The sequence below is a fragment of the Orbicella franksi genome, chromosome 6 (assembly GCF_964199315.1).
Source record: "Orbicella franksi chromosome 6, jaOrbFran1.1, whole genome shotgun sequence".
Lineage (NCBI taxonomy): Eukaryota > Metazoa > Cnidaria > Anthozoa > Scleractinia > Merulinidae > Orbicella > Orbicella franksi.
In genome coordinates, this window is record NC_138150.1 from 28627566 (window position 1) to 28652480 (window position 24915).

The following is a 24915-nucleotide window of genomic DNA, read 5'->3' on the forward strand; positions in this document are numbered from 1 at the left end:
AACGTCATTTTGGCGCCAAAAAACAGTTATTTTGTTCTAGGATATCCTAACGTAGTGTGCTATGGTCGAATTTCCAGTTCCAGCTTGTTTTCAAAGGGTGCCTAAAAGGGTAAAAGAGGGATCAAGAAGCCACACACAACCCACGATAGCTGATGATGAAGTCGAAGAACTGATCTTTTGTCCCCTGTGGAACTGTGTAAAGGCACAAGTATTTACGACAAAAGGCTCCTTTGTAAGACTTCTGTACAAGCTCATTCTCGCTCATTCTTATAGCTCTCAACTAAATCTGGAGCTCGAATTTTAAGAGTCGGAGCCCCTTGCAATCGCACTCAAAACACTTTGAAGTCTCGATCTCGCAATCTAAAAAGTCAATATGTGTCGGGCTCGCAAAGAAAAGCGCTGTTCTCGCCTTCTCGCAAAGTCTCGCATTTACTATTCACCACCCCTTGTTATTGTCTTTATCTTTCATTTTACTGACTTCGCTAGAAATTATTTCAAATGATAACATAAAGGTATGTCAAAATTTTCATTCTTCAGGTGACTGTCGTAAATTGCGATTCACCATTGATCCAATCCATGGCCAACGGCTGGAAGATCACGTGATACGAACTACTGACGTCATCGATGAGCATGCCTGCCGACTGAAATGCCTTCTGGAGCCAAACTGTGTCAGTTATAATTTTAACAAGAAGGAAGATGCAAATGGACGACACAAATGTGATCTGAATAACGCTACTTATGAACACTCAGGCGACTTCACGAAGAACGAGAGTTATATGTATCGCGAAGCCGAGGTAATCATGAAGATAATAACTGAAGGTGGCTGGCAACAGTTTGCAACACTTTCCAATTATTATTATTATTATTATTATTATTATTATTATTATTATCATTATTATCATTATTATTATTATAGTCATTTTAATTGTTAAGTGTCGCTACCATGTCACTGTTGTAACGGCTGTTTTTGTTCTTTTCTTTGAAGAATGCTTGTGCAAAGAAACCTTGCAAGAACAACGCAACCTGCCAGGCCGGTTTTACAGACAGAGATTACCAGTGTTTGTGTATTCTCGGATTTACTGGTCATGACTGTGAACAGGGTACTACACACATTCTTTTGTTATTAGCGGTCTTACTCAACTTAGCAATGAGAATTTTGAGGGGCTTAAATACCAAGAATGAGAACTTAAAACAGGGAGTTGTAACTATAAAAGTTGGCTTTCTATTGCTTTCTATTGCTTTCATTATTGTTGTTGTTGCAATTAATACTGCTGCCGTCGTCGGATCCTGCTTTTAAAACGTTTAGCAGGCAGTTCATGCTAGGATATCACACGGAATATAAGAACAATAACATAAGATAATTTAATAACAATTGTCGTTACGATACAGATCGGGATATTCCACAGGAACCTTTTTATTGTGATAGATATTGACGAGTGTACCGACGGCACATACAGCTGTGGCGTTTATGCTGTCTGTAACAATACACCGGAATCCTACAACTGCACGTGCAAAGATGGATTTTACGGAGATGGAATAAAGTGCACTGGTAACTATCTGTAACACAATCTCGTGCATCTAGTTGAAACAATTATTCAAAGCGAGTAATTTTATCAGACATTGGTGATTCGCTCCTGTGGTTGAAGGCGCTACTTATTTTGAAGATTAGCCCACCAGGGATCAAAACGTTGTCAGATTTATTTGAACTAGAGACACGGCTCGCTGCGTCCGTGGTTACATCGTAGTCAACTGAAATTGAAATAATTACGAGATAAATTACTATTTACAACATTCTAAATCGAAGTGACAAACGATTTCGAAACTTACAATTTGTGTTCCTGAGTATCAGATCCCTTTGATCGCTATCTTGATGTTTATGCTTGCGACTGTTGATTGACTTGACTTCGAATGTCCGTTACATGATGAGATTTTCCTTTTAAAACATAAGTCACATGACTTGTTTTTCCCGCCACGCGTAGTCGAGGCGATTCCGTAATTACCAACAATAGTTAATTCTAATTTTTTTTACACGCGACTGAACATGCAAATCAATTGGTAAGTTACGTTATATCGTATATGCGAGGAAATAACTGTGCAATAACTTATATGCGAGCCGGCAATAACACACTATGTCGGGGCGAAAAGTTTGGTAGGCACACCATTTCAATGACTCCTTTTGTTGCTTTAGATATCGATGGGTGTACTAACGGAACACACAACTGTAGTGTTAATGCTGTGTGTAACAACACCCGAGGATCCTATAACTGCACGTGCAAAGATGGATTTCATGGAGATGGAATAATCTGCACTGGTAACTATTTCTATGTGCTTTAATTTAATGACAGTGAGTATTGTTGCTGTTTTTGTTGTTAAAATTACTACTGCTGCTACTGTCGGATCTTGCTTAAAAGTTTAACAGGTAGTTCATGCTAGGAGATCACATGGAATATAGTAACAATTATCTCCGGTGAGATAAAGTAATAACAACTGTCGTTACGATTTAGATATTCCACAGGAATCTTTTTATTTTGTTAGATATTGACGAGTGTACCGACGGAACTCACAACTGTGATGTTAACGGCGCTGTGTGCAGAAATACACTGCCATCATATAACTGCACGTGCAAAGATGGATTTGTTGGCAATGGAATAACCTGCACGGGTAAGTTGTATATTTAAACAAAGAGCTGCGCGTAATGTTCCTCTGAGTTCCATTTGACACTACGCCGCAGAAATTTGAAAACACAGCTGTATTTCTACAGTTAGGCTAGTACCGTCCACACTAATCCGCAAGGGAAACCGGAGCTTGCCGAAAACGCTCCAAACCGGAGGAATTTGAAAACGCTGACTTTTAGTGAGGTCTAGTGTGGACGGATTACATTTTGGAAACGGAGCTTTTCAAAACAATGACGTCACGATAGTCATGTGATTTCTCTTATGTCAGAGTCTTCCTCAAACACAAATCCAAAATTCCTCCAGCGTAGTGTGGAAAGAAAACATATGATGCGTTTTCAGAGTGAAAATGCCGTTATTAGGGAGCCCCGTTCACGCGAAAATTTTCCAGGCGATAGATTTTTTAAAATTTTTGCAGCAGTCAGATAATGAGTTACTTGTGTCAGAATGCAAAAAAATTTTCGTGCGCAGTAAGGATGCGTAGAAACAACTAACGCGAACGTCCTTATATCTCTACGACGCAATGTGGACGGGGTATGAGTAGCCAGTGTTTTACATATGGATTAAACTCGGAAAGGGCAAAAGTTAGGCGCGTCTTTAGATTTGTTCACAAATCTAACTGCGAAAGGCGAACTCGGAGGTTCAAAAATCTCCCCCGCCACGCTTAAAACCCATAGCCGAGAGAACGGTGATAAAGAGGTCAGCAAGTTCGCTCTAGGACTACCAACAACCGCGAAAAACTTAAAAAAAATTTAATGTAGAGTGAAGACTCTATTCTGATCAAGGGAACTTCAAAGGAACCTAGTTTTAAGGAAATTAATTTCTGTTTTTTTAGATATAGATGAGTGTGCCAACGAAATTCCGCCTGATTGTGACGCCAATGCAGTGTGTAACAATACCCAGGGATCTTACGTCTGCATCTGCAAAGAGGGATTTTACAAAGATGGACAAAACTGCACTAGTAACAATAAAATACATTTTCCTTTAAGTTTTTCAGGAAACAACTTTACCAGCGACACAACTAGCGCAACTTTCCCAAGCAGCAAGACCCTCCCCTCCCGTCAATCCCTTAAACTCCCCTTTATCGTTTTGGATGTTCCTAACAAACCATCAGTTTTACGACTTTCCTTGATCCGTAGTGCAACATAGAAATTGGTCATACATCCGTCATGTATAGCTGTAGAACTAACCTGTTTAAGTGTGACTTAAACTTTTTTGAATTGGTTTCAGACTCAAGCCGGTATAGCTGGTAAGATCATTGCAGCGAAGTTATCGTACCACACAAGTGGTGTTCCTGCAGAAACAGTTTTACTTGGTGTTCCTGGGGTGGTCATGCACGACTGCAGGAGCCCATCACTAGGAGCGTGCAACTACCCCATATTCCCGATACGGTGTTTTCACAGACCGATCTAGTTTTAGTTTGATTTTACCGCGAGTTCAGACCCCCGTAGAAACCTCTTTGACCAATCACAATTTTTTCCTTACCGATGCGCGCTTATGTAGACAGGAACTGACCTATTTCACCAGAAAAGAAGCCTAAAAATAGACCGGTCTGTAAAAATGCCGTGGCATTGGCTGGCTCCTGACGACTGTCAGTAGTGAAGTTAGATCAGTTCTATTGTTCGTTACTTTTACGCCTCATAAGCATTTTGAAAACTACAACATTTTTTACTAAGCTTTTTCTTTTTCTCTTACTTTTTTGCAGGGTTTGTAGCTGGAGGTACGTTTATAATAAAAGCTAAGCGTTCTTCTTATGCTTATGCTTATGTTCAGTGAGGACATGGTTGACATAAGCATAAAGTGCTCGCTGATTGGCTGATAGTCTTACGCTTATGCTTATGCTTATGCCAACCATGTCCCCACTAGGAACAAGAGCGACATAAGCATAAGAAGGAGGAAGGGTTTTGATATTCTTATTCTTATGCTTATGCGGTGGCCGTCCGCAATAGGGTTCATTCATTCATCCATCCATCCATCCATCCATCCATTCATCCATCCATCCATCCATCCATCCATCCATCCATCCATCCATCCATCCATTCATTCATTCATTCATTCATTCATTCATTCATTCATTCATTCATTCATTCATTCATTCAGTCAGTCATTCATCCTGACACAAAAACGCAACTTTTACAAATGGAAGTTTCTTGTCTAATATACTAGATTGTGCTTCACCAATGGGACTGGAAAATGGGAACATTTCAGACTCCGCATTGAGGGCTTTTACTGAGGTATCTTCGCATTAAATGGCAATATAACAAAAATCCATACCATGCTGTTCTAAATCGCACCATGTCACGTGATGCCAAGCCAAAAAGTGATTTATGTCATAAAAAAAAACATGCCGTACCACGTTATACTGATACAGCTTTAATGAACTAGGTCTCGTATTAGTTTGTTTAATGTTTTTTTTTTTAATTTTTTTATTACTGACAAAACAATACTTTGCTACAATTAAACACTCGCATTGCTTGCAGAAAATATAGTCCACAGGTTTACTAAGTGTTAAAGATTTTTTTTTTAGTTATGAGTATGAATTAAAGATAAAAAAATTTTAAGGACTTCATCAAATGGTGTACTTATCGCTACAGGGAAAAATACTGACTCAGGAACAATACATCGACTTGTGAAATGAAATGCACTTTATTATTTTTAGCAGTTGAGAGATGCTACTGGACCAAGCAAAGGAAGGGTCAACCATCACACCACCTATATAGCCAAGGAGAGTAACAAAGAACAGTGGATCCAAGTGGATTTTGGGAAGGTCGCCAAAGTAACCAAAATTGGAACGCAGGGTTGCTATAATCAGCATCATTGCAATGAAGAGTGGGTGTCTAAGTACACTGTCTCTTACAGTTTTAATGGTGAATACTTTGAGAATCAACTTCAAAACTCAAGCGACGTTCGTAGGGTAAGTTGAAAATTTCAGTCTATTGTAGACAGGCTCTCCATCATCCTGAGCTAGATATGAGTAGAACGTCATCAAGAAGAAGCTCAATACTTTAGTATAGATAAATGTATTGGTATAAGAACAACAAACCCTTCACTTTGACCATTCGCTATTCTTCTCCATTCTTGTCCCAGCGGTTGACTATTTGGTGGAGTCGGGGATTGTAATACCGCGGGTCCCCTAATGATATAGAACTGAGTTTTAGCGTTCTCTTTTGATTTACGTTTGTTTGATAACTACATGTATCCTTCAGTTACACGTCAACAAATGAGTGTGTCTAATTTTAGGAATATGAGGCCAACAAGGACAGCGCAAATCTTGTCATCAATACATTGGATGAACCAATCGTAGCTCGTTACGTTCGCATTCACCCATCCACCTGGAATGGACGTATATCGATGCGGTTGGAATTGTATGGCTGCTATTCAGGTAAGATGGCTAAAGGCCTGGGCTGATTTTCTATTTGCTCCCTAAAAAAACTTATCCTACCTTGCAAATCGCAACGCCAAAATGTTACAAGGATAGAGAATATATTCACGACACGATGTCGTGTAACGCGATTTTTGTCGTTTAGGTTGATGTTTTGAAGTTCTCGCGATCCGTGCATTAGCAGAGACAAACATGACGCTACTGACCTTTATCGTAATAATTCGATTCAGCGCTCAAGACGCTAATTTACTTTTGGCAAGGGAGGGCGCTTATTTGGGAGTGCGCTTATTAGAGGCGGGAAGTTTCCTTCCTTGTGAATTTAATAAATCGAATGTGGTGTAGCCTGGTCTGTACTCTTATCGACAACGAATACGCGACATCACAGTGATCAAAATGTTGTAGACCTACGAGGTGCAGCCGAGTGAGTAGACTTATCACAAGTCGACCTTTTGTTAATGTTTGACTTACTTAGCCCCCTCGAGCGAAGCGAGAGGGTAATCTTCGCGCGACGAAGTCAGGAGGGCGAGCGCGAGCGGGAGCGATGCAGGTCGCGAGAGGTCGACCTTTCCAACGGCAAAACTGACAATTGAAATATTATTGAAAAGGACTTTTAAAAAGTTTACCGAGTCAGTCCACAACAAAGCTTGACCACCGTGATGACGTGTACTCGTTGTCGATAAGAGTACAGACCACGCTAAACCACATTTCGATTTGTTTTTTACCACAATATCAAAGATAACGAAAGAAATCTTTGTCAAGCTTTGTTGACAATTGAAAACTCGGATTTGAAAGTGAACGCTATGCAGATGAGCTAGTTGCACACGTCAGACTTTCATTCCAAAAACTTTTGCAAACTCGCTCAACATGAAGAAACAATAAGAAAAAATGTTTAGGAAAAGAGTGATGACACGTACTCGTTGTCGATAAGAGTACAGACCACGCTAAACCACATTTCGATTTGTTTTTTACCTCAATATCAACGTCAAAGAAAACGTTTTTTCAGAGCCGATACATTGACGCGAGAAGCGTGGTATGGACTTTTATCGAAAACGACAAGGTAGCCAATCAGATTGCGAGATTAGCGGCAATTGTGGTAAAAATGTACATCTATAATGATAAACAATAGATACTTTATCTCGGGAACTGTAATTTTAGGGGCTCTAATAATCATGATGTTTAATATTATGTTAAGGTCAAAAGCTAATTAATTGTGGGGGGGGGGGGGGGACGAGGAGCGCTTATTGCAATATTATATAGCAACAGCATTCGATGTATACATTGGGGCGCAAAACAGCGCAATTGAATAAAAACGAACAAATAAAAATTTCTCTTCTGAGACTGGAATTTTAGCTAACAACAGATTGGGATAATAGATTTAGCCCAAATTTGATCTGAGCAATTTTATTTATATCTTACCCCCTCCACCCCCCACCTCCTTATGCTCTTCGCTAAACTAAGAACTGATTTCAAATTTATATCAATTGACTCATGATGATTTTCCTAATTTTACCGCTCACCACCTCAGTTCTTACGAAAACATGGTTAAGTTTGTGACTCGGCAAAGCTTTGGCAAAGTTCGCTTCTGTAACAGGGTGCCCCTTTTTTCGGTTCTTCAAGACACATTTGTGCGTGTTTTCGTAGTTGAATGGCAAAATGGCCAGCTCGAATTTACAAACAAGGAGACCTAATTTCCAAACCACAATTTTTCTATCACAGATTTTCCGACCTCTAAACCTCCTGTATGCATGGCTAGTCTTGGATTAGAAAATAACGACATCCCCGATTCGGCCATAACGGCTTCAAGTGAACAGTACTATAAAGCAAGTCGGGGTCGGCTTTATCAACAGGAAAGCTGGATAGCTGACGTAAAGGGTACAGAGCAATGGTTTCAAGTAGAATTTGTAAATTGGACCAAGGTGACTGGTGTGGCCATTCAAGGATGTACGTACCGGTCTTGGAAGTGGTGGGTTACGAAGTTCAAACTTGCTTACAGTTACGATGGAGAGTTTTTCAGTGACTACAAGGAAGACGGCCATAATACAAAGGTATTGTTTTATTATAGTTTAAGAGCAGTCCATTTCAGATGCACATTTGCCCAATCGTCTCTGTGCTGTACACCGGATCCGGATTAAAGAATCTTAGTGCTTGCGCTGGCCACGGCCAATGTGCTGTGTTCCGAGGCATGAAACGTTTCTCATACAGTGGTTGTTGAACCCTTCCTCCAGGGTCCGGTTGATCGAAGGAAGGTTTTAACCTTTAAGACTTAAAGACTTAAAAGTCTTAAATTAACTTGGGATTTAAATTTTGACCGCATGTTAGTTCGTTGTGTCTGTAGCTAGCTATATAGATAACGGGCAATCTCGGGTTAAACAGCCGGTTAGCTTTAACCCACCTCGCTAACCGTGGATACGTTAAATGAAAAAAAGTTGAATCAAAATTACGAAGTTGTTTTTCAGTGCATAGCGAAGGTAAGAAATACTGTGAAAACTTCGCCCTCTACAAAATTCCGTCCTCATCGTTGATGTCATAGACAAAGAACTACGGGAAAACAGATTTAAACGATTTGAAAGACAGACAGACAGACAGACAAACAGACAGACAGAAAGACAGACAGACAGACAGACGCGTCGGGCTTCGTTTTCTTTTTAATTAGAAATTCAGTTAACTTGCTTGGAGAATATCCAGCTGCTCCTCATTTCACTGTCTTGGACAATATGATAGTTTTCGATGCGCTTATGTTGTGCTTTCTCGTCTTCTTACGTGGCGAAATAACTTCAAGGGAAGCTATGATTTTGGCGTTTAAGGACGGTGTCTACTTTTGTTAGTGCGCACACGTTCTGCGCATCACGCAAGGCATGGTTTAAGCGCCACGCGCGCGCTGGGTTGACATGACGCAATCAACTACGCTACCAAGTACACCACTAAATTGGAAGCAAAATTCTCCTACTGTGACCAAATCAAGTTTAATGAACCTGTACTTAAACCAGGAACACCAGAGCAGTAGCATATCGCTAACCACTAACTGTTAACGTCTTCCAGCTGAAAAACTAGCTGTTATCTGTCGAAAATTATAACGAAATACAACTGTAAACATGTAGCTGCAGATGGCGTGGTGCGAGCGCAAAACAAGTGCGAGATACGCAAATGTTTTACTTACTGGGGATGTGACAGGAAAAAATGTAACAAGCACCGTAAAAAGTTTAAAAAGGGATCAATAACTTTTAAAAACGCGTGGCCACCCCTATATTTTATGTTATGAAATGGAAGTGACAAGCCTATTCAGCAAGTGATTAGTTTCTGGTTGTGAGCAAAAGATATTTAGACTGTATTTTAGCTAAAACAGAGGAAGGCTGTCAGAGACGCTAAAAGTGCTGTTGCAACGATTTTATTATTAAAAACATACCAAAAATGGTTTTTATGTTACTACTTATAAATCTTTATAAATGTGGTTGCTTTTCTGTATGTAAAGGCGAATTCTAAAGAAAGCTGTGAAGAAATATCCTCTCCTTCTATTTTCAGAAAAATGCTAATGTCAGCATTTTTGTTGAGATTCAAGGCTAATTACCTCGAAAAAATGCGTGGCTACCCTCTTTTTTCTTTGTGGATTCCGATAGCCCTTGCAAAGATCTACTTGTTCCGCAAGGTCCTAACCTGGCGCAAAAACCTTTGCATTTAGTAGGCACCGTCCTTAAGCTTAACAAAGAGTAGGGGATGCTAACTAGGAGTTAAACTTCCTTAACCCGAGATTTACTACCCGGCCAACAAAAGCTGCTTCGGTTTAACAAATTGACGTCAGTTCTTTATGCGTCTGTCCTCTTATTGATGATAAATTGCGTCATAACATTGTCAAAGTGGCTGTGGAACCACAAGGCGCAGGCGAGTGGTTCCGCAGTAGACTTTGACAATGTCATGACGAAATTTATCATCAATAAGAGGACAGACGCATAAAAAACTGACGTCTATTTATTTTTTACACTAACAACTCAAATGGTCAAATGCCGGGAATGAATGAGGGAAAAGACGCCTTAAACTTGCCGTAAAGAAAGATAAGTGAATTTTATTCAAGATGAAGCGAACATTGTCAATAGCTTTTCTCGCTTTTTGATTGGCTATACTTAAAAAAGTCAATAAAATCTCATTGGTTACAAAGTTGACAATTCGACAGCTGAATGTTGAACTGTTGAAAGCTTGCATAAATTAAAAATTTATCTTTCTGTACTCTTATTGATGATAAAAACGAGCCAATCAGCGCGCGAGAAATTAGACAGTTATTGTAAAAATGCTATTTTACCCGCTGGCTAAAAAACATTCGGTTAAAAAATTCGAATATAATCCAAGGTCAATTTGTTCGTCCTTTGAACAACCGGGTACAAGGATATATAATATATATCGTGGTAAGGTGCGATCTGGTTTAGCAATAAAATACCAAAAAAGACAAAAATGATTGTAACTGGAACTTAGGTAAAAGAGTTCTCCATGTAATGCTTTCTCCTTTTAACGTTTAGATGATATACCCCTACCCACTGACATTAAGATACTCCTCTGCCTCCGTTTGTGTTCCTTTTGACATAGGAATTCGCAGGAAACACTGATCATTTTCTCGTTGTGAGTCATTTGCTGAAAAATCCAATCAATGTCACTCGTTATATAAGAATTTATCCAGTGGCTTGGAACAATGGTATTAGCTTACGAGCGGACTTCTATGGCTGCAAATCAGGTACGCTGGATTATGCCATTATTTTTCACCATCTACAAAGTTATTAGGATTAATCCTACATAATATCTTCTCTACTTCTCTACTTTGACTTAATCAGTTACTCAAATTCCAATTACTAAGAGGAGCGAATGGAATGCGAAACCAATGTTTATTAAATTTTGTTATGCAGTATTTGTACTATTTCTTGTAGAAACAGGGCCGTAATATTTTTTGGAAAAAAGAACAATAAATTTGAAACAGGAGCCATAATCGGGGACGGAGACCGTAAGCGCGCGCCATTTCAAGTATTGGGGTTGTCCCCATGATATGGGACAATAATTCTATTTTTAGAACAAATTGCGCCATCACCTGCGGCACACGCGCGTACATGCTGCGAGGATTTTTGCGGATGTCGCGCGGGGGAAATGGCGTCCGAAATTCCCGAAATTTTTCATGTTTTTGGCCCACAACTCAACGCGTTTACGTCTGTTGGAATTTTGCTTAAGTATTTTCGTCGTAAGCTGCTCCAGTTTGAGTGAAGTAAGACAGTGTCGAATTTAGGTATGTTCCGCTGTAAGCTTATATATATCGCTGGCCAAGTTGTGTCCCGACGGATGCTTCTTTTACACGAGCTGTACATTACTCCACTCTAAATTTCACATATGTTGAAGATTAACAGCTTTTCCATTACAGAGCAAAAAACTAGCTGGATATATTAAGATATAGCAGAGCTTCAGGACTTCATAGTTTCCTAGCTCCTCTTGCCACACGCTTGCGAGGAATTTGTCAGTCTATCGCGACCGAAAACTAAACAAAATAATTGCTAGTTTGAGTTTCGCTTGAATTGTAAGCAACGCTTGATGTTTCATCAAGGCCCAATAACTTTACGTCCGTAGATACTGCTCAGTTTTATTCGTGTAAAAATCCACCAAATTCTCTGTTGTCGATGAATGAGAGCGCCCGCCGATGCGTGTTTTGTACAGTCAATAAACATGACAAATTGTACTTCCGCCGCACTTTCGTGTGAAAGCGTACATCGAACTCAAACAATAACTCGATAGTTTTTAAATATGTTTAAGATTGATAAATGTTTGAGAACATATTAAAAGCTAAGCTGAAAATATGTGAATAAAGTAGAAATAATCAGCAAAGTTACGATGACGCTTTCGTTAATCAACTTCAAATAACGATTTCGATTTTGTTGATCGAGTTATCAAAACTCCTTGTCTATTTTCATTTTCACAGTGTAAAACTTCACTATGCTTATGTTGAAGAAACACACATGATGTTAGTAGCCTTTTTGCGTTCGTGAAATTTGTTGCAGCATCTCAGCACAAAAGACAACGAAAGAAATCTTTGTCCAGATTTGTTGACAATTGAAAACACCGACTCGGACTTGAAAGTACACGAGCTGCACTATGCAAGTGAGCTAATTGTACGCGTCAGACTTTCCTTTCAAAAACTTTTGCAAACTCACCAAACAAGCAGAAACAATAAGAAACCATCAAAATAGGTTTTCGTTATGATTAACCATTGTCTGAGAAACTCACAAATTAACTCGATACCAGAGTAGAGAGTTTTCTTGCTATATTCTTGAGTCAGAACAAACGCAAAAACATACGCGTAAGCTTACAAGTAGCGCGAGCAGATCTTATTATTCATTCCCAGCGGGAGATTGAAGTCTTGTTTTCGACCCTGAAAATCCCACCTTTTCCGTTAGCTCAGAGCATAAAACTACATATAAGCGCCCTGGTTCGTATTCCCTGCCTTATTCCCCGCCATCACTGTGAAAAATACGCAAGATAATCTCCCAAGGTCTCTCAACTCTCACCATTTGATCACGCAACGTGACAACACCCACGCGAGAGCCCCGACATGTGCGTGGATCCGCGCGGATATATGACGTCAGGATGGCGCAATTTGTTCTAAAAATAGAAAAATTGTCCCATATCATAGGTGCGCGCGGATCCCAAGACTTACGGTCTCCGTCCCCGATTATGGCTCCTGATTTGAAAACATGTTGCGACAGAAATTTCTATAGTGGTCATTGCGATGTAGCTAGAGCAGTGAAAGCGTTCTTGTTATCCAAAAGAGGCAATTTGTGTAAAAGCCTCTTTGTGGTATGGTGTACAAAGAATATCAAAGAATAGGAGGGCGTCTTGTTCATTGCTAAGGATATAAAACGACGTTTAATGGATGGCGTCGGAAAAAAAGGGCGCACTGCACTGCTTCATCCACAGTCCTCCCAAGGTGGGCATGAAAAGGTTGGCGAGAACTGGTGCGGACATGTAGCATGGGCTGTTACTATGTCTATTTGCACCCTCCAGGTGTATGCCACTGATACCTCCAGGCTTAACCAGTTATTTCTGGGTAATTATAATGTTCAATTACCTTCTTTTTTAAGGAACGGGAGCGAGCTCACCTTGGTAATGCTCTTGGTCGTAAAATTTTCGAACCGTTGGTCTATTATGCAATCATGCAAGCTGGGATTTTAAATAACAAATCAGTTCATATGAATTTAAGAAAATCAATTAATTAAAAATTTTGGAGAAAAATTTATTTACATGGTTGGCTTATTTCAAGGCTTTTTTATTTTAAACAGAAATGGAAATCCCGCAAACGGTATGTGCTTCTCCGCTGGGAATGGAAAACGGAAGGATACCAAATTCAGCCATTGTGGCATCGTCACGTTACAGGCACTCTTATGGACCGGAACGAGGGAGACTGAACAACGAAGGTAATGTTTCCTATCAAAATATCATCGACATGAGATTAAGCCAAAAAGCCTTAGATAAAACCTAGGAAAATCATCGGTGTAATTTTGTACATGGAACCGTGAAACTGTTTCTTTTAAGTGTTATATCGAAGAATGCAACAGAACAAATTGGATAACCACGTGATAGCGCGCTGGTTACGTGACTAATCATAACCATAATCATAATCATAATCATACTCATAATCATATAGAAAGAAAACCCTATTATTTATGTTGAACTGATCACTGAAGCTAACCACCGTGCCCCCAAACGGCATCGCAATTGCACCACCGGGATCATCTACTGATTCGCACACAGTAAACAATGGATAAACCGCTCAGTCAATTCACATTCCTTGTTTACTTACGAAAACTAGTTACAACGATGTTGATCCTCGATTGCGAAGGCTGTGTACTGTTTGAAACAGCGTTAAATGGTGGAATTGAAAAGTTCGCGTTTGTAATTAATTTTGTTTCCAGAAAACACAAAACAGATCCCAGATGTACTTAGAGCAAATACTCGATACCATCAATATGAACTATTTAGAAATAAGACTTTATTCTGTAGACATCATTTGTCCTCCTTTCGTTTTCTATATTTCTTCATTTCCCCTGTTTTCAAATACAATATTAAAAGGAGGATGGATATCTGACGATGACTGGAAGGACAATCAGTTTCTACATATTGACTTGGAAAATGTTACCAAGGTGACAAGGATTGCCACTCAAGGATCATTTGATAAAAACTGGTGGACAAAAAACTACACCCTGGATTACAGCCAGGACGGGGTAACATTCATATCACACAACAATGGTCAGGTATTAGCATAACTCCCGCATCTACATATTAACAAAGGGTCTGGATGGGGTTGGCTTTTCATACGGATATACCATACAATTTCAAGAGAATAGTGAGTTTCAAGCGTTCTGATTGGCTAAATGTTCACCTCTGAACAGCCGAAGAGAAACAAAATAGCTTCCGTTTCGGTTTGTTGATTTATTGTCAGTATTAAAGGCTTTTTGGATCTGCTAGGTATTCAGCTTGTGTGGTGTGTATCAAAACAATTATTAACCTCATTGTCGGTGTAAGTGGTGAATATTTTACCTGGCCGCTTGGCGGCCTCGGTTAATAATAATTGTTAAACATTATTTTCTGCTAATATTCTAGAAACAACTACGGTCAATGCTAGTGTTTTGTCAAAGAAAAATAATAGTATGATGACAGAATAGTGATAGAAGATAAGATAAAACACTGCTTTTCTGCTAAAGGAACTGGAACATAGTCGCCTGTGACCGTGAACTAAAAAATACCAAAAGTTCATCTTTTAATGAGTTTCAAAACTAACATGATTTGACCCTCGAAAAGGATTGAAGCGCAGCAATATACTTTATAGACTTCTCGTCTTTGACGGCATAATGGAAACACGCGGTGAAAGGATTATGTTTATGTAAATTTCGCAAGGAAGGAAGAACAGTCTGTCATTTTTGTCGCGAGCTATTTTGATTTCTACTCAGTGATGAATTATATCCCGTAAACTATATCCCACCTATCTCACAGATGTTGTGCCATTTTTTGTGTATCTACGCTTGCTTTTCCTCGAAATTAAAATATGCAAATGACTCGGCTCTCACGAGAAGGAAAAATCGCGACAATTCAGGCCCGATTTGACATCTTTCCCTGAGTTAAGGAATTCCTTCAGTTTATCATTTTTTCTTTATCCAAAAGAACTTCTTTACGAAAGCGTAACCAAAAGATAATAAAAAGGAGGAAGTAAAGGCTAAGATACTCATGTTCTTAATGTTTAAAGGTCCTCCAGGGAAACACAGATAATGTTCGTACAGCGGGCCACATCCTTGATCCTCCGATCATCGCTCGTTTTATTAAAATCAATGTTAAAACATACCAAGAAAGGCCGTCATTAAGGGTGGAGTTGTACGGATGCAGTGATGGTATGTATATTATGCTCGTCTGGCTCTCGTCTCCATATATCTACTTTCCCCAGCTGTCGTTCGTAAGCGACGCTGTGGATGGATATAATTATAGTCTCCTCTATGTCAGGGTTGTCACCATAACGATAACTAAAGCTTACTTGCACGATAGAATATAAACTGCTGTTTACTCTTTAAAACGAAAATACATCAGTATCTCTTGCTGATTTTCTGCAAGGTATATCAACTGTCAGAACTAAGTAAAAGAAGAATAGCCTGAATATTTTGGCCTATTCAAGATATTTTTATATCATCCTTGTCATGATATGTCGTCAGTAAATCTGTTTTCGTTGCAATAAAACAGGTTTCCCGACGCCAAAGCCTCCAGTGTGTTTAGAAGCCTTTGGAATGGAGAATAAACAAATTCCAGACTCTGCTATAACAGTTTCCTCTTACCTGTCCAGTAGAACTGAGGCTAAAAACGGAAGATTGCATTTTCTGCGCACATCAGACAGAGCAGGTGGCTGGGCAGCGGGAAGGGATGACAATAATCAATTTTTTCAAGTACATTTTGGTGACTGGAGAAAAGTAGCTCGAGTGGCTATACAAGGAAGAGAGGATCGAAATCAGTGGGTAAAAAGTTTCAGCCTATCTTATGGATACGACTCGGTGTCTTTTCAAGATTACAAAGAGGAGGGATTAAAGAAAGTAAGTAAAAGAATGAGTAATAAAAGGTTAATTAGTTCAACTCTGTCTACGTTCTGACATTAAGTGCTGTACTTAGTTTATACCATGTTATACCAAGTTACTTGTCACTGGGGGGCGTGGTGGCTTAGCAAGCAGTGAGTGTGTTCAGAGGTCCGGGTCTGTTTCTTACCTGGATCAACATGTCCTTGGACAAGACACTCATGCTTATATAAATAATGATAAATTAATAATAATTACAGGTTACCGCAATCAGCGAGTGAATTATCGGGATTTACTTGCTCGAGTTCGCTAACAATGAGCGAGAAATTTCGAGTTCATTCTTTGTGAACGAGTACAGGTAAATCCCGATAATTCATGAGCAATGAGTACGCTAACATTTTTATTATTCAAATTGAATACACTGCACAAAGAAACATTGCATTGAAACCACTATATTTGAGTCAGCCGAAGCCATGGTGTAATGACCGTGGTGTGTTGAATTTACACCTTGCTATTACACCACGATAATGACGTCAAGGTGGTTGTTTCGTCACAACCCAGTATCACGTGGCACAAATCAGCCAATCAGAAAATCGGAATTCGCATAGTGTATGAAAGTTGAATAATAATAACCTTTACTTACCCTCGCCGGTGTTTATAGCTCAAAGGCCAGTGAGGCCGAGTAAACAACTAAAACAAATAAGTGAAAAGTGAAAATAACATTGCTAAAAATCCCAACTAGCCGGAAGCAAACCAGCTGGCTATTTACAAGCGTAACTGAGTATTTGAACTAGAGTACCATGAAACAAATCTTGGTAATGGTCAGAGTGGGACTCGAACCCGGGACCACTGGATTACGAGTCCGACGCGCTGACCACTCGGTGACGCTGCCTTCTCCTATGTCCTACTCCTCCTAGCTTCAATGTTCATGACCGGCGAATGTGACAAGGGATGCACAATTTCTATTTAAAGGGGCTTTATCGATATTTTGTTCGTTGGTTTTTGATGAAATTTAAGTGAATCAGTTTTTGTACTCCGCAGCCTTCGTCTACAATGATTTTTGCATCAAGGAAGAGACTTTGTTCAATGTATGTTTCGTAATTGTTATTGGGTGATATTATGAGCTATGTGTAAAAGTGAGGTGGGGTGGAGGGGAGGGTGGCTCTTCTTCTTAAGGACTTACCAAAATACAAAGTTCAGTCACGTTTGAGATAGCTATGGAGTGTCCTAAGGTTGCCATGTACCTTCAAAGTGAAAACTTCAATTTTCGTTCGCCTCATTCTATGAGCTTTCAGGCAAAAAAGGGAAAAAGTTAGAAAGAGTCAATATTAATCGCGAAAATGGACACAGCCGACCAACCGGAAGTAAAAGTTTCTTATCTATTGGTAGCTCGATTCTCGAGACTAAACTCAAACAAAAATTTCGTTCAAATTTGGTCAGTTGAAAGATCAAACAACAAAAAAAGAGTGACGGGAAATTTGAAAATCCTAAAATTTGCTTTTTAAGCGTTTGGTTTCCTTAAAAAAAGAAATGAGAAACTATAAAATTGTGTTGAGTTGGAACTTAAAAGAGATAACTTAAATCCTCCGATTTAAATTTCATCAGTTTTGACAAACTTAATGAACTTTTTGGATAGGCAATTGCAAATCTATGAGCTTATATTGAAAAAAGAGTTTAGGGTATCTGTGATGTAATCGCGAGACGCTACCTCCATTGGAGTGGAGAGACACCCCTGAAGTATACGGTAACCTTTGGGTCGTTGCTTGTGGGATTCATTCACAGGTGTTAAATTACGTCACTACCTTTTCGCGGATTGTTCGGGGTGGATGGGGGGGGGAGGGGGGGGGGGTGACGCGACTTTTCTAATTTCGCGGTAGAATTGATCATTTTGAATTCTTCATTCTTTAAGGTATTCTCAGGAAATAATGATCGATATACACCTGTGAGTAATGATCTAAAATATCCCATCATCACTCCCTACATTCGTATTCATCCAGAATCATGGCATGGTCGCATTGCCATGAGGACAGAGTTCTATGGCTGTATTGAAGGTGAGAATTAGCAAATTCAGTTATTTCGACTTTTCATGTAAATTAACCTGAACTATTTACTTCAGAAAAAAAATTGGAACACGTTAAAAGCTTGACGAAACGAGCCAATTGACAAGTGAGACCAAGAGAAAGAAATGTGTTAAAAGTGTCACCCATGATACAGTGGAACCCGCCTAACGGTCACCTCGTTAAACGGTCATCTCGTTATTACGGCCACCTTTTTGTCCCGGAGAAACGCCCATACAGTTTCTAATAAGAAGAGCCTGTTAATGCGGCCACCCCATTAATACGGCAAATGACCACATTCTGAAATCCCAACCTGTGTAATACTTTATTATTTATCCCGTTTATTCGGCCACTCAAACCAGTTATGTCCATCTTCAGTATTATTAATAGTGCATTTAGCTATTAAAGTTTCAATTTTTAAAAGTTATATCTGCATTCCGGTTGCCTTTTAAAGTTTAGAAGTGCACTTGTGCTATATATGTTAAGACGTCACTCAATTTAGACGAGTCATAAAATTTGATCCTACTTCGTTCATACGGCCACCCCGTTAATGCGGCTATTCCGTTAATACGGCCAAATTTCCATGGCCCGTTGGTGATCGCACCAAAGGGGTTCCACCGTAATTGATAGCAAACTCCACGAGACCAAAAAAGAAAAAAAAAAAAAACGGTTTAGTTCTATTAGTTAGTCTTAAAGGCCATCATACTGAATATTGTAATTTTTCTTAAAACCCTCAGAATGTCAAGACGCTCTCGGTATGGAAAGCCGAGCAATCACTGACGCACAGATTACCGCCTCATCGGAAGTAGATGCTGAATATGCTGCCTCGTACGCAAGGCTAAACTTTCAAGAAATTCCAAACACGGCAGCAGGAGCTTGGGTCGCTGATTCAAGAGATGAAAATCCGTGGTTGCAGGTTGATCTGGGAGTTCAGTACACTAAAGTGACACGAGTAGCAACCCAAGGAAGGAATTCCCCGGATTTTTCACAGTGGGTAACTAAGTACAAACTGCAGTACAGTGACAATGGAGAGGCAATCCACTACTACAAGGAACTGGGACAAGCCACAGATAAAGTAAAAATAGCTTAAATTAAATGAAATGTTTCAATTCTTCGGTTAACACTTGCCAGGTTTTATGTTCATTTATTTATATTAATAAACAGAAGTGAAATGAAAGAGCTATTTTATGTGATTTTGTTACACATAAAATGTTTATGAAAATGACTGAATTGCTGAAAGCTGTATAAATGAAATTATCAGAAGGAAAACGACGAAACTAAACTGAAACATTAGCAGCAAATATTGGAGGAGGCTTAAAAGCAATACTGAGCGCTATTGGAATATTATATTTTTTTTTTCCCTAAGAAATATGAAATTTACGGCTTGTAACTGAGCGAAACTCTCATAGAATATGATTAAACTGTTCATGACATAACTGCTGCTCGATATCTTAATGTTCTTAATCTCCAATAAAAAGACTGTATGGTGACGAGTGAAATTATGATTACAGTTTTCAGCAATTCAGTCATTTTCCTAAACATTTTATGTGTAGCAAAATCACATAAAATAGCTCTTCCATTTCACCTCTGTTTATTAATATAAATAAATGAATATAAAACCTGGCAAGTGTTAACCGAAGAATTGAAACATTTCACTTAATTTATTTTATATGAAATGATTTCACGCGCGTTTTTGTCACGATTCTAATAATTTCCGAGGCTTTAGACGTGGGAAAGTATTAGAATTTTGACATAGCGCAAGAGAAATCAGAGTATACCTTTTGACTACCTTTTAATATCATGGGTGACAAATTACGCTTACAATCGTAAGTTTGTGATTAACGTTGAAGTTTTGCGCCAAAATTAAGGACTAATTTGTCGTTCATGATACAGTGAAACCCCGCCTTACGCCCACGTACGATCCTGTTGATACGGCCACCTCGTTATTACAGCCATTTATTGTGGCAGGAAGAAAAGCTCAGAACCCCTTTAATAAAGCCCCCCGTTATTTCAACCAGATTTTTGTGGTCCGTTGATGACCGGATTAACAAGGTTTCACTGAATTATTAAGCAAATAGGTTAATGTCTAACATTTCATTGTGTTACTTACTCAGGAATTTGATGGAAACACAGACCAGGACACTGTTGTGTATCATGCACTTAACCCACCAATCACAGCTCGGTACATTCGTTTTCAACCAGTGGCTAACCATAGTCACGTTTCAATGAGAGTGGAGGTCTATGGATGTGTACAAGGTATTTTAAAAAGACAGCTAAAAATGTGTAAAATCTGCACCAAGCGCGAAACACATTCTAAATTCTTGTTTAACTTTTACAAGATTCATCTGTCTTTTCGTTTTGCAAGATAAAATTTAGTACCACCCGTTACCTTCTTGGGTAGCTTAAGGCACAAAAGTTGTTCGACTGTTGAATTTTGGACTCACGGTTATTGTTTCCAGCTGATTCAGGCTTCGATGCTACCTTTACAAGTCTCGGAGCGAGTGGAAAAGATGGTCCAAAGTCACTCGGTAGTAACTACACAGGTCAGGATCATGACGGTCAAGTTACACTGTCCGGCGGTATTCAAGAGTGGACTGTGCCGTACACTGGTCAATACAGAATAGAAGCAGTAGGAGCAGCAGGGGGCCATGATAACTACCAGAACAGTTCACAATACAGAGGAAGAGGTGCAAGAATGGTTGGAACCTTCAACCTCTCGCAAGGAGAAATAATTCAAATTCTGGTTGGTCAAGAGGGAGGAATAGGACACGACTGGAGTTCTGGAGTTGGTGGAGCTAGTGGAGGTGGTGGAGGAACATTTGTGGTGAGAGGAAGCAATACGTCTTTGATAGTGGCGGGAGGCGGTGGAGGCCTCAGAGCTGTAACATCGAGACACGAGGGATGTGATGCCAGCACGAACAAGTCAGGGAATCCTGGGTACAACTCAAGGTCAGGAGGCAGCAATGGACAAGGTGCAGAAACGGAAGATGATAAGCTGTCAGGTGAGAGTGACCGAGTTACCTATTGCCTCTGCTTGAAAACGAGTCTACGTGCAAAACCTTTTATATGAATTAAAATGGGTTTGATTTGCAAAACGAGAATGAACCTGAGGACAAAATCATTTTCATATGAATGGTTTCGCACGAAGACTTGTTTTGGCAGAGAGGCAAACTCGGGGATTGCCTTATTGCTTTGAATGTTTTCACTTCACCAAAGTTAAGAAATCTCCATTTCGTTCCTGTGTTGTAATGTTTGCAAGACAATGCATGCAGTTAACCAAGTTATCCAAACTAGATTCTACAAAACCAGTAAAACTTAGAACTCTGCAATGTTGGCTGAGAAAACTGGAAGACGAGAAGAATTATCTTAAAAACGAAGACACCTACCTGGCTTGCTCTGCATGTCAAAAGTGAGAACGTTAGCGTTCGAAATGCTCTTCTCAAACTTAGGAAACCGAGAAACATTTAACTGACAGAAACAAGAGACACAACATGCCAGGAGCTGAGTTTAAATCCCATTTTTCTCGTGTTATTGAAAAACGCAGTAAATAGGGTCAGGTAAAAATCGAGTTTGTAGGAAAGATAAGCAAGTGAGGATTTAATCATTCAGAAAACTCCCATTGCGGCGCCTGACACTGCTAAATCTAGAATCGCTAAATATATTTAAAGCAATCAGTCAACTGATTTTTGTTTCTCAGGTGGTGGCGGCGGTTTTTACTTCGGTGGACGAAATGGTACCGCGGTACAGGACGGAGAAGGGGGTAAAGGATTTCTTCAGGGAGGGACGGGTGGACAATCCTGGGATGGCCATGCAAACGGTGGTTTTGGAGGGGGTGGGGGTGGTGGTATGGGTGGAGGTGGTGGTGGTGGGTACTCAGGGGGAAGCAATGGGAATAATAAAAATGATTCCTGTGCAGGAGGAGGAGGCTCCTATAATGTTGGAAAAGATCAGCAAAGTGATTGCTGTTACAATACAGCTGGTCATGGCAAGGTGATCATTACGTTACTGTAGAAAAAGTAAACCCTCAAACGCTGTTTTTGTTATTACTAATTCCAGGAAATGAAACTATAAAGTAGTCTTTGCTACATCAGCTAAAGGTCTCTTGGTTAGCAATTTAATAATACTAAGAAGCTAAATTTGTTCGTTGCTTAACTGTTTTAATTTTTTCTCTTTAGGTACTGTAAACTGCCGCTTATAAGCCTTCCCTCGTATAAGCCCCTCCAGTTACAGACCCAGGCAGCTGTGAGCAAAATTCTACTACCATTAAAACAGCCCCCAGGATATAAGCCCCATTTCAAGTTTAGAGTGAAATGAGTATAAAAAAAAAACGCATTTGCAAAACTGTTTTTTTTTTTTCATTCAGCTTAAAAGCCCTCCCGGATATATGCCCCTCCGTTTATAGGCCATCCAAAACTCTTTACGAAGTTATCAGTCCATGGCATATAAGCAGCGGTAGTTTACGATATGTCTCGTGTGGTCCTCCCACAGATATCTTTTCTTGAACTTAGTTTCGTTGTTGGTTTTGTACTCACGATATATAGCCGTTTTCGGCAGTCTTGCTGACCTTGGTTGAGACCTCCACGAAAGTATACGTTATGGTTCGATTTTACGGATGATCTATCCCATCGTTTTCAGTGGCCCTTCATCAAGTATTGCTATTCGTCTCGTTGGTGGGTGCGGTTTCTTGTTTAAGCAAAGCCAGGGAGGTCTCTTTAGTTCGCACGGTCAGTAAACCCAAACATGTATGCTGACATGAAGGCATTTTGCTGGAAAGTATCGTGCTTGTATATTCATTAGGTTAGTCAGTCACACTGTCAGCAGTAGAGTAAGTAGAATTTGTACATGGAGAGTAAAAGTCATTGGAGCCCCAAGACTCTCCTTACCTCTCTCGTGGATAACAATAGGTGATGTCACCGATATCTTCGCTGTACAGACTTTCTGCCTATGTCGACTGGCCTTGATCCAGGTTCAGCTTGTACATTGGTTAATTTACTACTTTGTAGCATGAGTTGCCACTTGGGATTTTTTAGTGGAATTGTGTCATTTTTGACCTGATATTTTGTCAACTTTGTGTTGGTTTTTCAAACTTTTTATCCAATCAGTTAGGAACAAGCAACTGCTCGTGTTCTTCGTCAGCATGAAGTTATTTTGGTTTTTCCCAGACTGGCCATGTCAAGAATGTCACGGACCTCGTTATTCAAAAGTCCAGAAGTTTTAAATGCTGGGAGATAAATGTGATGTTTTTTCACCGCTAATATAAAGTGATTCAAAACTGAGTGGAACAAGCGGATAATCACAAAATTCCAATGAAAAGAAACAAAATTCAGGCCAATTCTTTGTTTGAACAAACCTACCCAGAGCTTTATGAAAAGGCGGCAGTATGTCAGTGTCATCTTGGTTTGAACACTCTTTATCATACGTTTATTAGCCCCGTCCGTACTAGAACGGAGGAATTTGGAAACGAAGGTTTCACTCTGAAAACGCATCAAATGATTTTTTTCCACGCGACGCCGGAGGATGTAAAATAAAACACATCAATCAACGGTCATTTTGGATTTGTGTTTGAAGAAAACTCGGTCAGGGAAATCACATGATTATCGTGACGTCATCGTTTTCGAAAAGCTCCGTTTTCAAAATGTTTCCCGTCCGCACGAAAACGAAAAGCCGGCGTTTTCAAATTCCTCCGGATTGAACAGCATTTTCGAAAAGTTAGGCAAGTGTGAAAATAAAGCTGCGTTTGCAAATTCCTCCAAAGTATTGTGGACGGGGCCTAAAAGGTTACTTTTGGCATGTTTAGGTTTTCAAAGTGGAGCTTGTGTTAAACCTTACGTGTAATTGAGGCTTTCAGCTGACTCAATAATTTTAAATGCTTAAAATGTAGTTTTGCTACTCATATCATAGTTTAAATGGTATAATTTAACTTCTAACATTATCATAACTAGCACTGAAAACTGATGTGTGCGACCATTTATATCAATAAAAAAGTTATCCAGTCATTTGTTTGTCTCCGTCAGTTTTAGAAATTTCTGTGCGACTATTAGACGAAAAAAATATATAATTATTGCACGTGAACTTAGTTACTCCAGAGGGCTAATAACGAAAATAAACCAATCAGATTGCTCTGTTGCCGGTTCAATATTTCCACCAAATTTAGTGAGCTCTTTGCGATATCGCTTATTTTAACCCTAGAAAACATCCATCCTTCAAACAATTTCAAAGGAAAAAAATTCTTTAAAACCACTGTGCTGGAACGTAAACGAAAATTGTAATGTTGATATTGTGATCGATCGCGTAGGCTATCAATCTAAAAAACAGCAGGAAAAAACCCTACTCTTCAGGCTTTCTTCGTTTTTTTTTTTTCCTGGGCAAGTCTCACCTTCGGGTATTTATGGTACTCACCTTCCTCTACATTTCCCAAAATTTTTACAGGGTTTATTTTACTGCCTTCGAGAACATCAAAGTGCTCTAGATTTTGAAGCTTGGTTCTATTTTACCGAAACGTTTAATAGATGCTTTTTTAGCTTTAAAGCTGAACTTGTTGGTTTATTTTTCACAAATTTTAAGTTTTTTCGGCTGTTCCGATATTTGTAAAGGAACGTTCCTCTGGGATCGAGTGTTCCTCATTTTTGTGTTCCTATTAACGTTAAGAGGACCAGCTTTTTACAGAGTAGGAACATAGCGTTCACTGTAAGGTAAGACAAGAACATTTTGTTCCGAGTTGTCAACTGCAAGTGGAA

At 39.5% G+C, this 24915-nt stretch overlaps 4 protein-coding genes across 4 annotated transcripts in view; all 4 read left to right on the plus strand.

The window, feature by feature from the left end:
• LOC145488887 (uncharacterized) overlaps positions 1–20697 on the plus strand; it is a 163806-nt gene extending 143109 nt beyond the window's left edge. Inside the window, exons 12-13 of the mRNA XM_081467713.1 lie at positions 18916–19253; positions 20293–20697. Coding sequence (XP_081323839.1) covers positions 18916–19253; positions 20293–20547 — 593 coding nt within the window. The 3' untranslated portion in view covers positions 20548–20697. The remainder of the gene's footprint in view (positions 1–18915; positions 19254–20292) is intronic.
• LOC145489431 (uncharacterized) lies at positions 62–6653 on the plus strand. The gene is made up of 10 exons (XM_081468402.1): positions 62–224; positions 538–794; positions 1390–1549; positions 2189–2311; positions 2536–2661; positions 3508–3633; positions 4378–4392; positions 4839–4906; positions 5332–5586; positions 5913–6653. The coding sequence occupies exons 1-10, from the start codon at positions 62–64 to the stop codon at positions 6078–6080; spliced, it is 1461 nt and encodes a 486-aa protein (XP_081324528.1). The 3' UTR covers positions 6081–6653.
• On the plus strand, positions 7718–18214 carry LOC145488867 (lactadherin-like). Its single transcript, XM_081467692.1, has 7 exons — positions 7718–8099; positions 10627–10771; positions 13353–13487; positions 14143–14324; positions 15314–15455; positions 15799–16142; positions 18031–18214. The coding sequence occupies exons 1-7, from the start codon at positions 7800–7802 to the stop codon at positions 18181–18183; spliced, it is 1401 nt and encodes a 466-aa protein (XP_081323818.1). The 5' UTR covers positions 7718–7799; the 3' UTR covers positions 18184–18214.
• Positions 20698–20778: 81 nt separating the features above from the next.
• On the plus strand, positions 20779–23115 carry LOC145488879 (uncharacterized). The gene is made up of 2 exons (XM_081467708.1): positions 20779–21180; positions 21876–23115. Exons 1-2 carry the CDS (start codon positions 20874–20876, stop codon positions 22187–22189), a joined length of 621 nt encoding a protein of 206 aa, XP_081323834.1. The 5' UTR covers positions 20779–20873; the 3' UTR covers positions 22190–23115.
• Positions 23116–24915: the final 1800 nt, after the last annotated feature.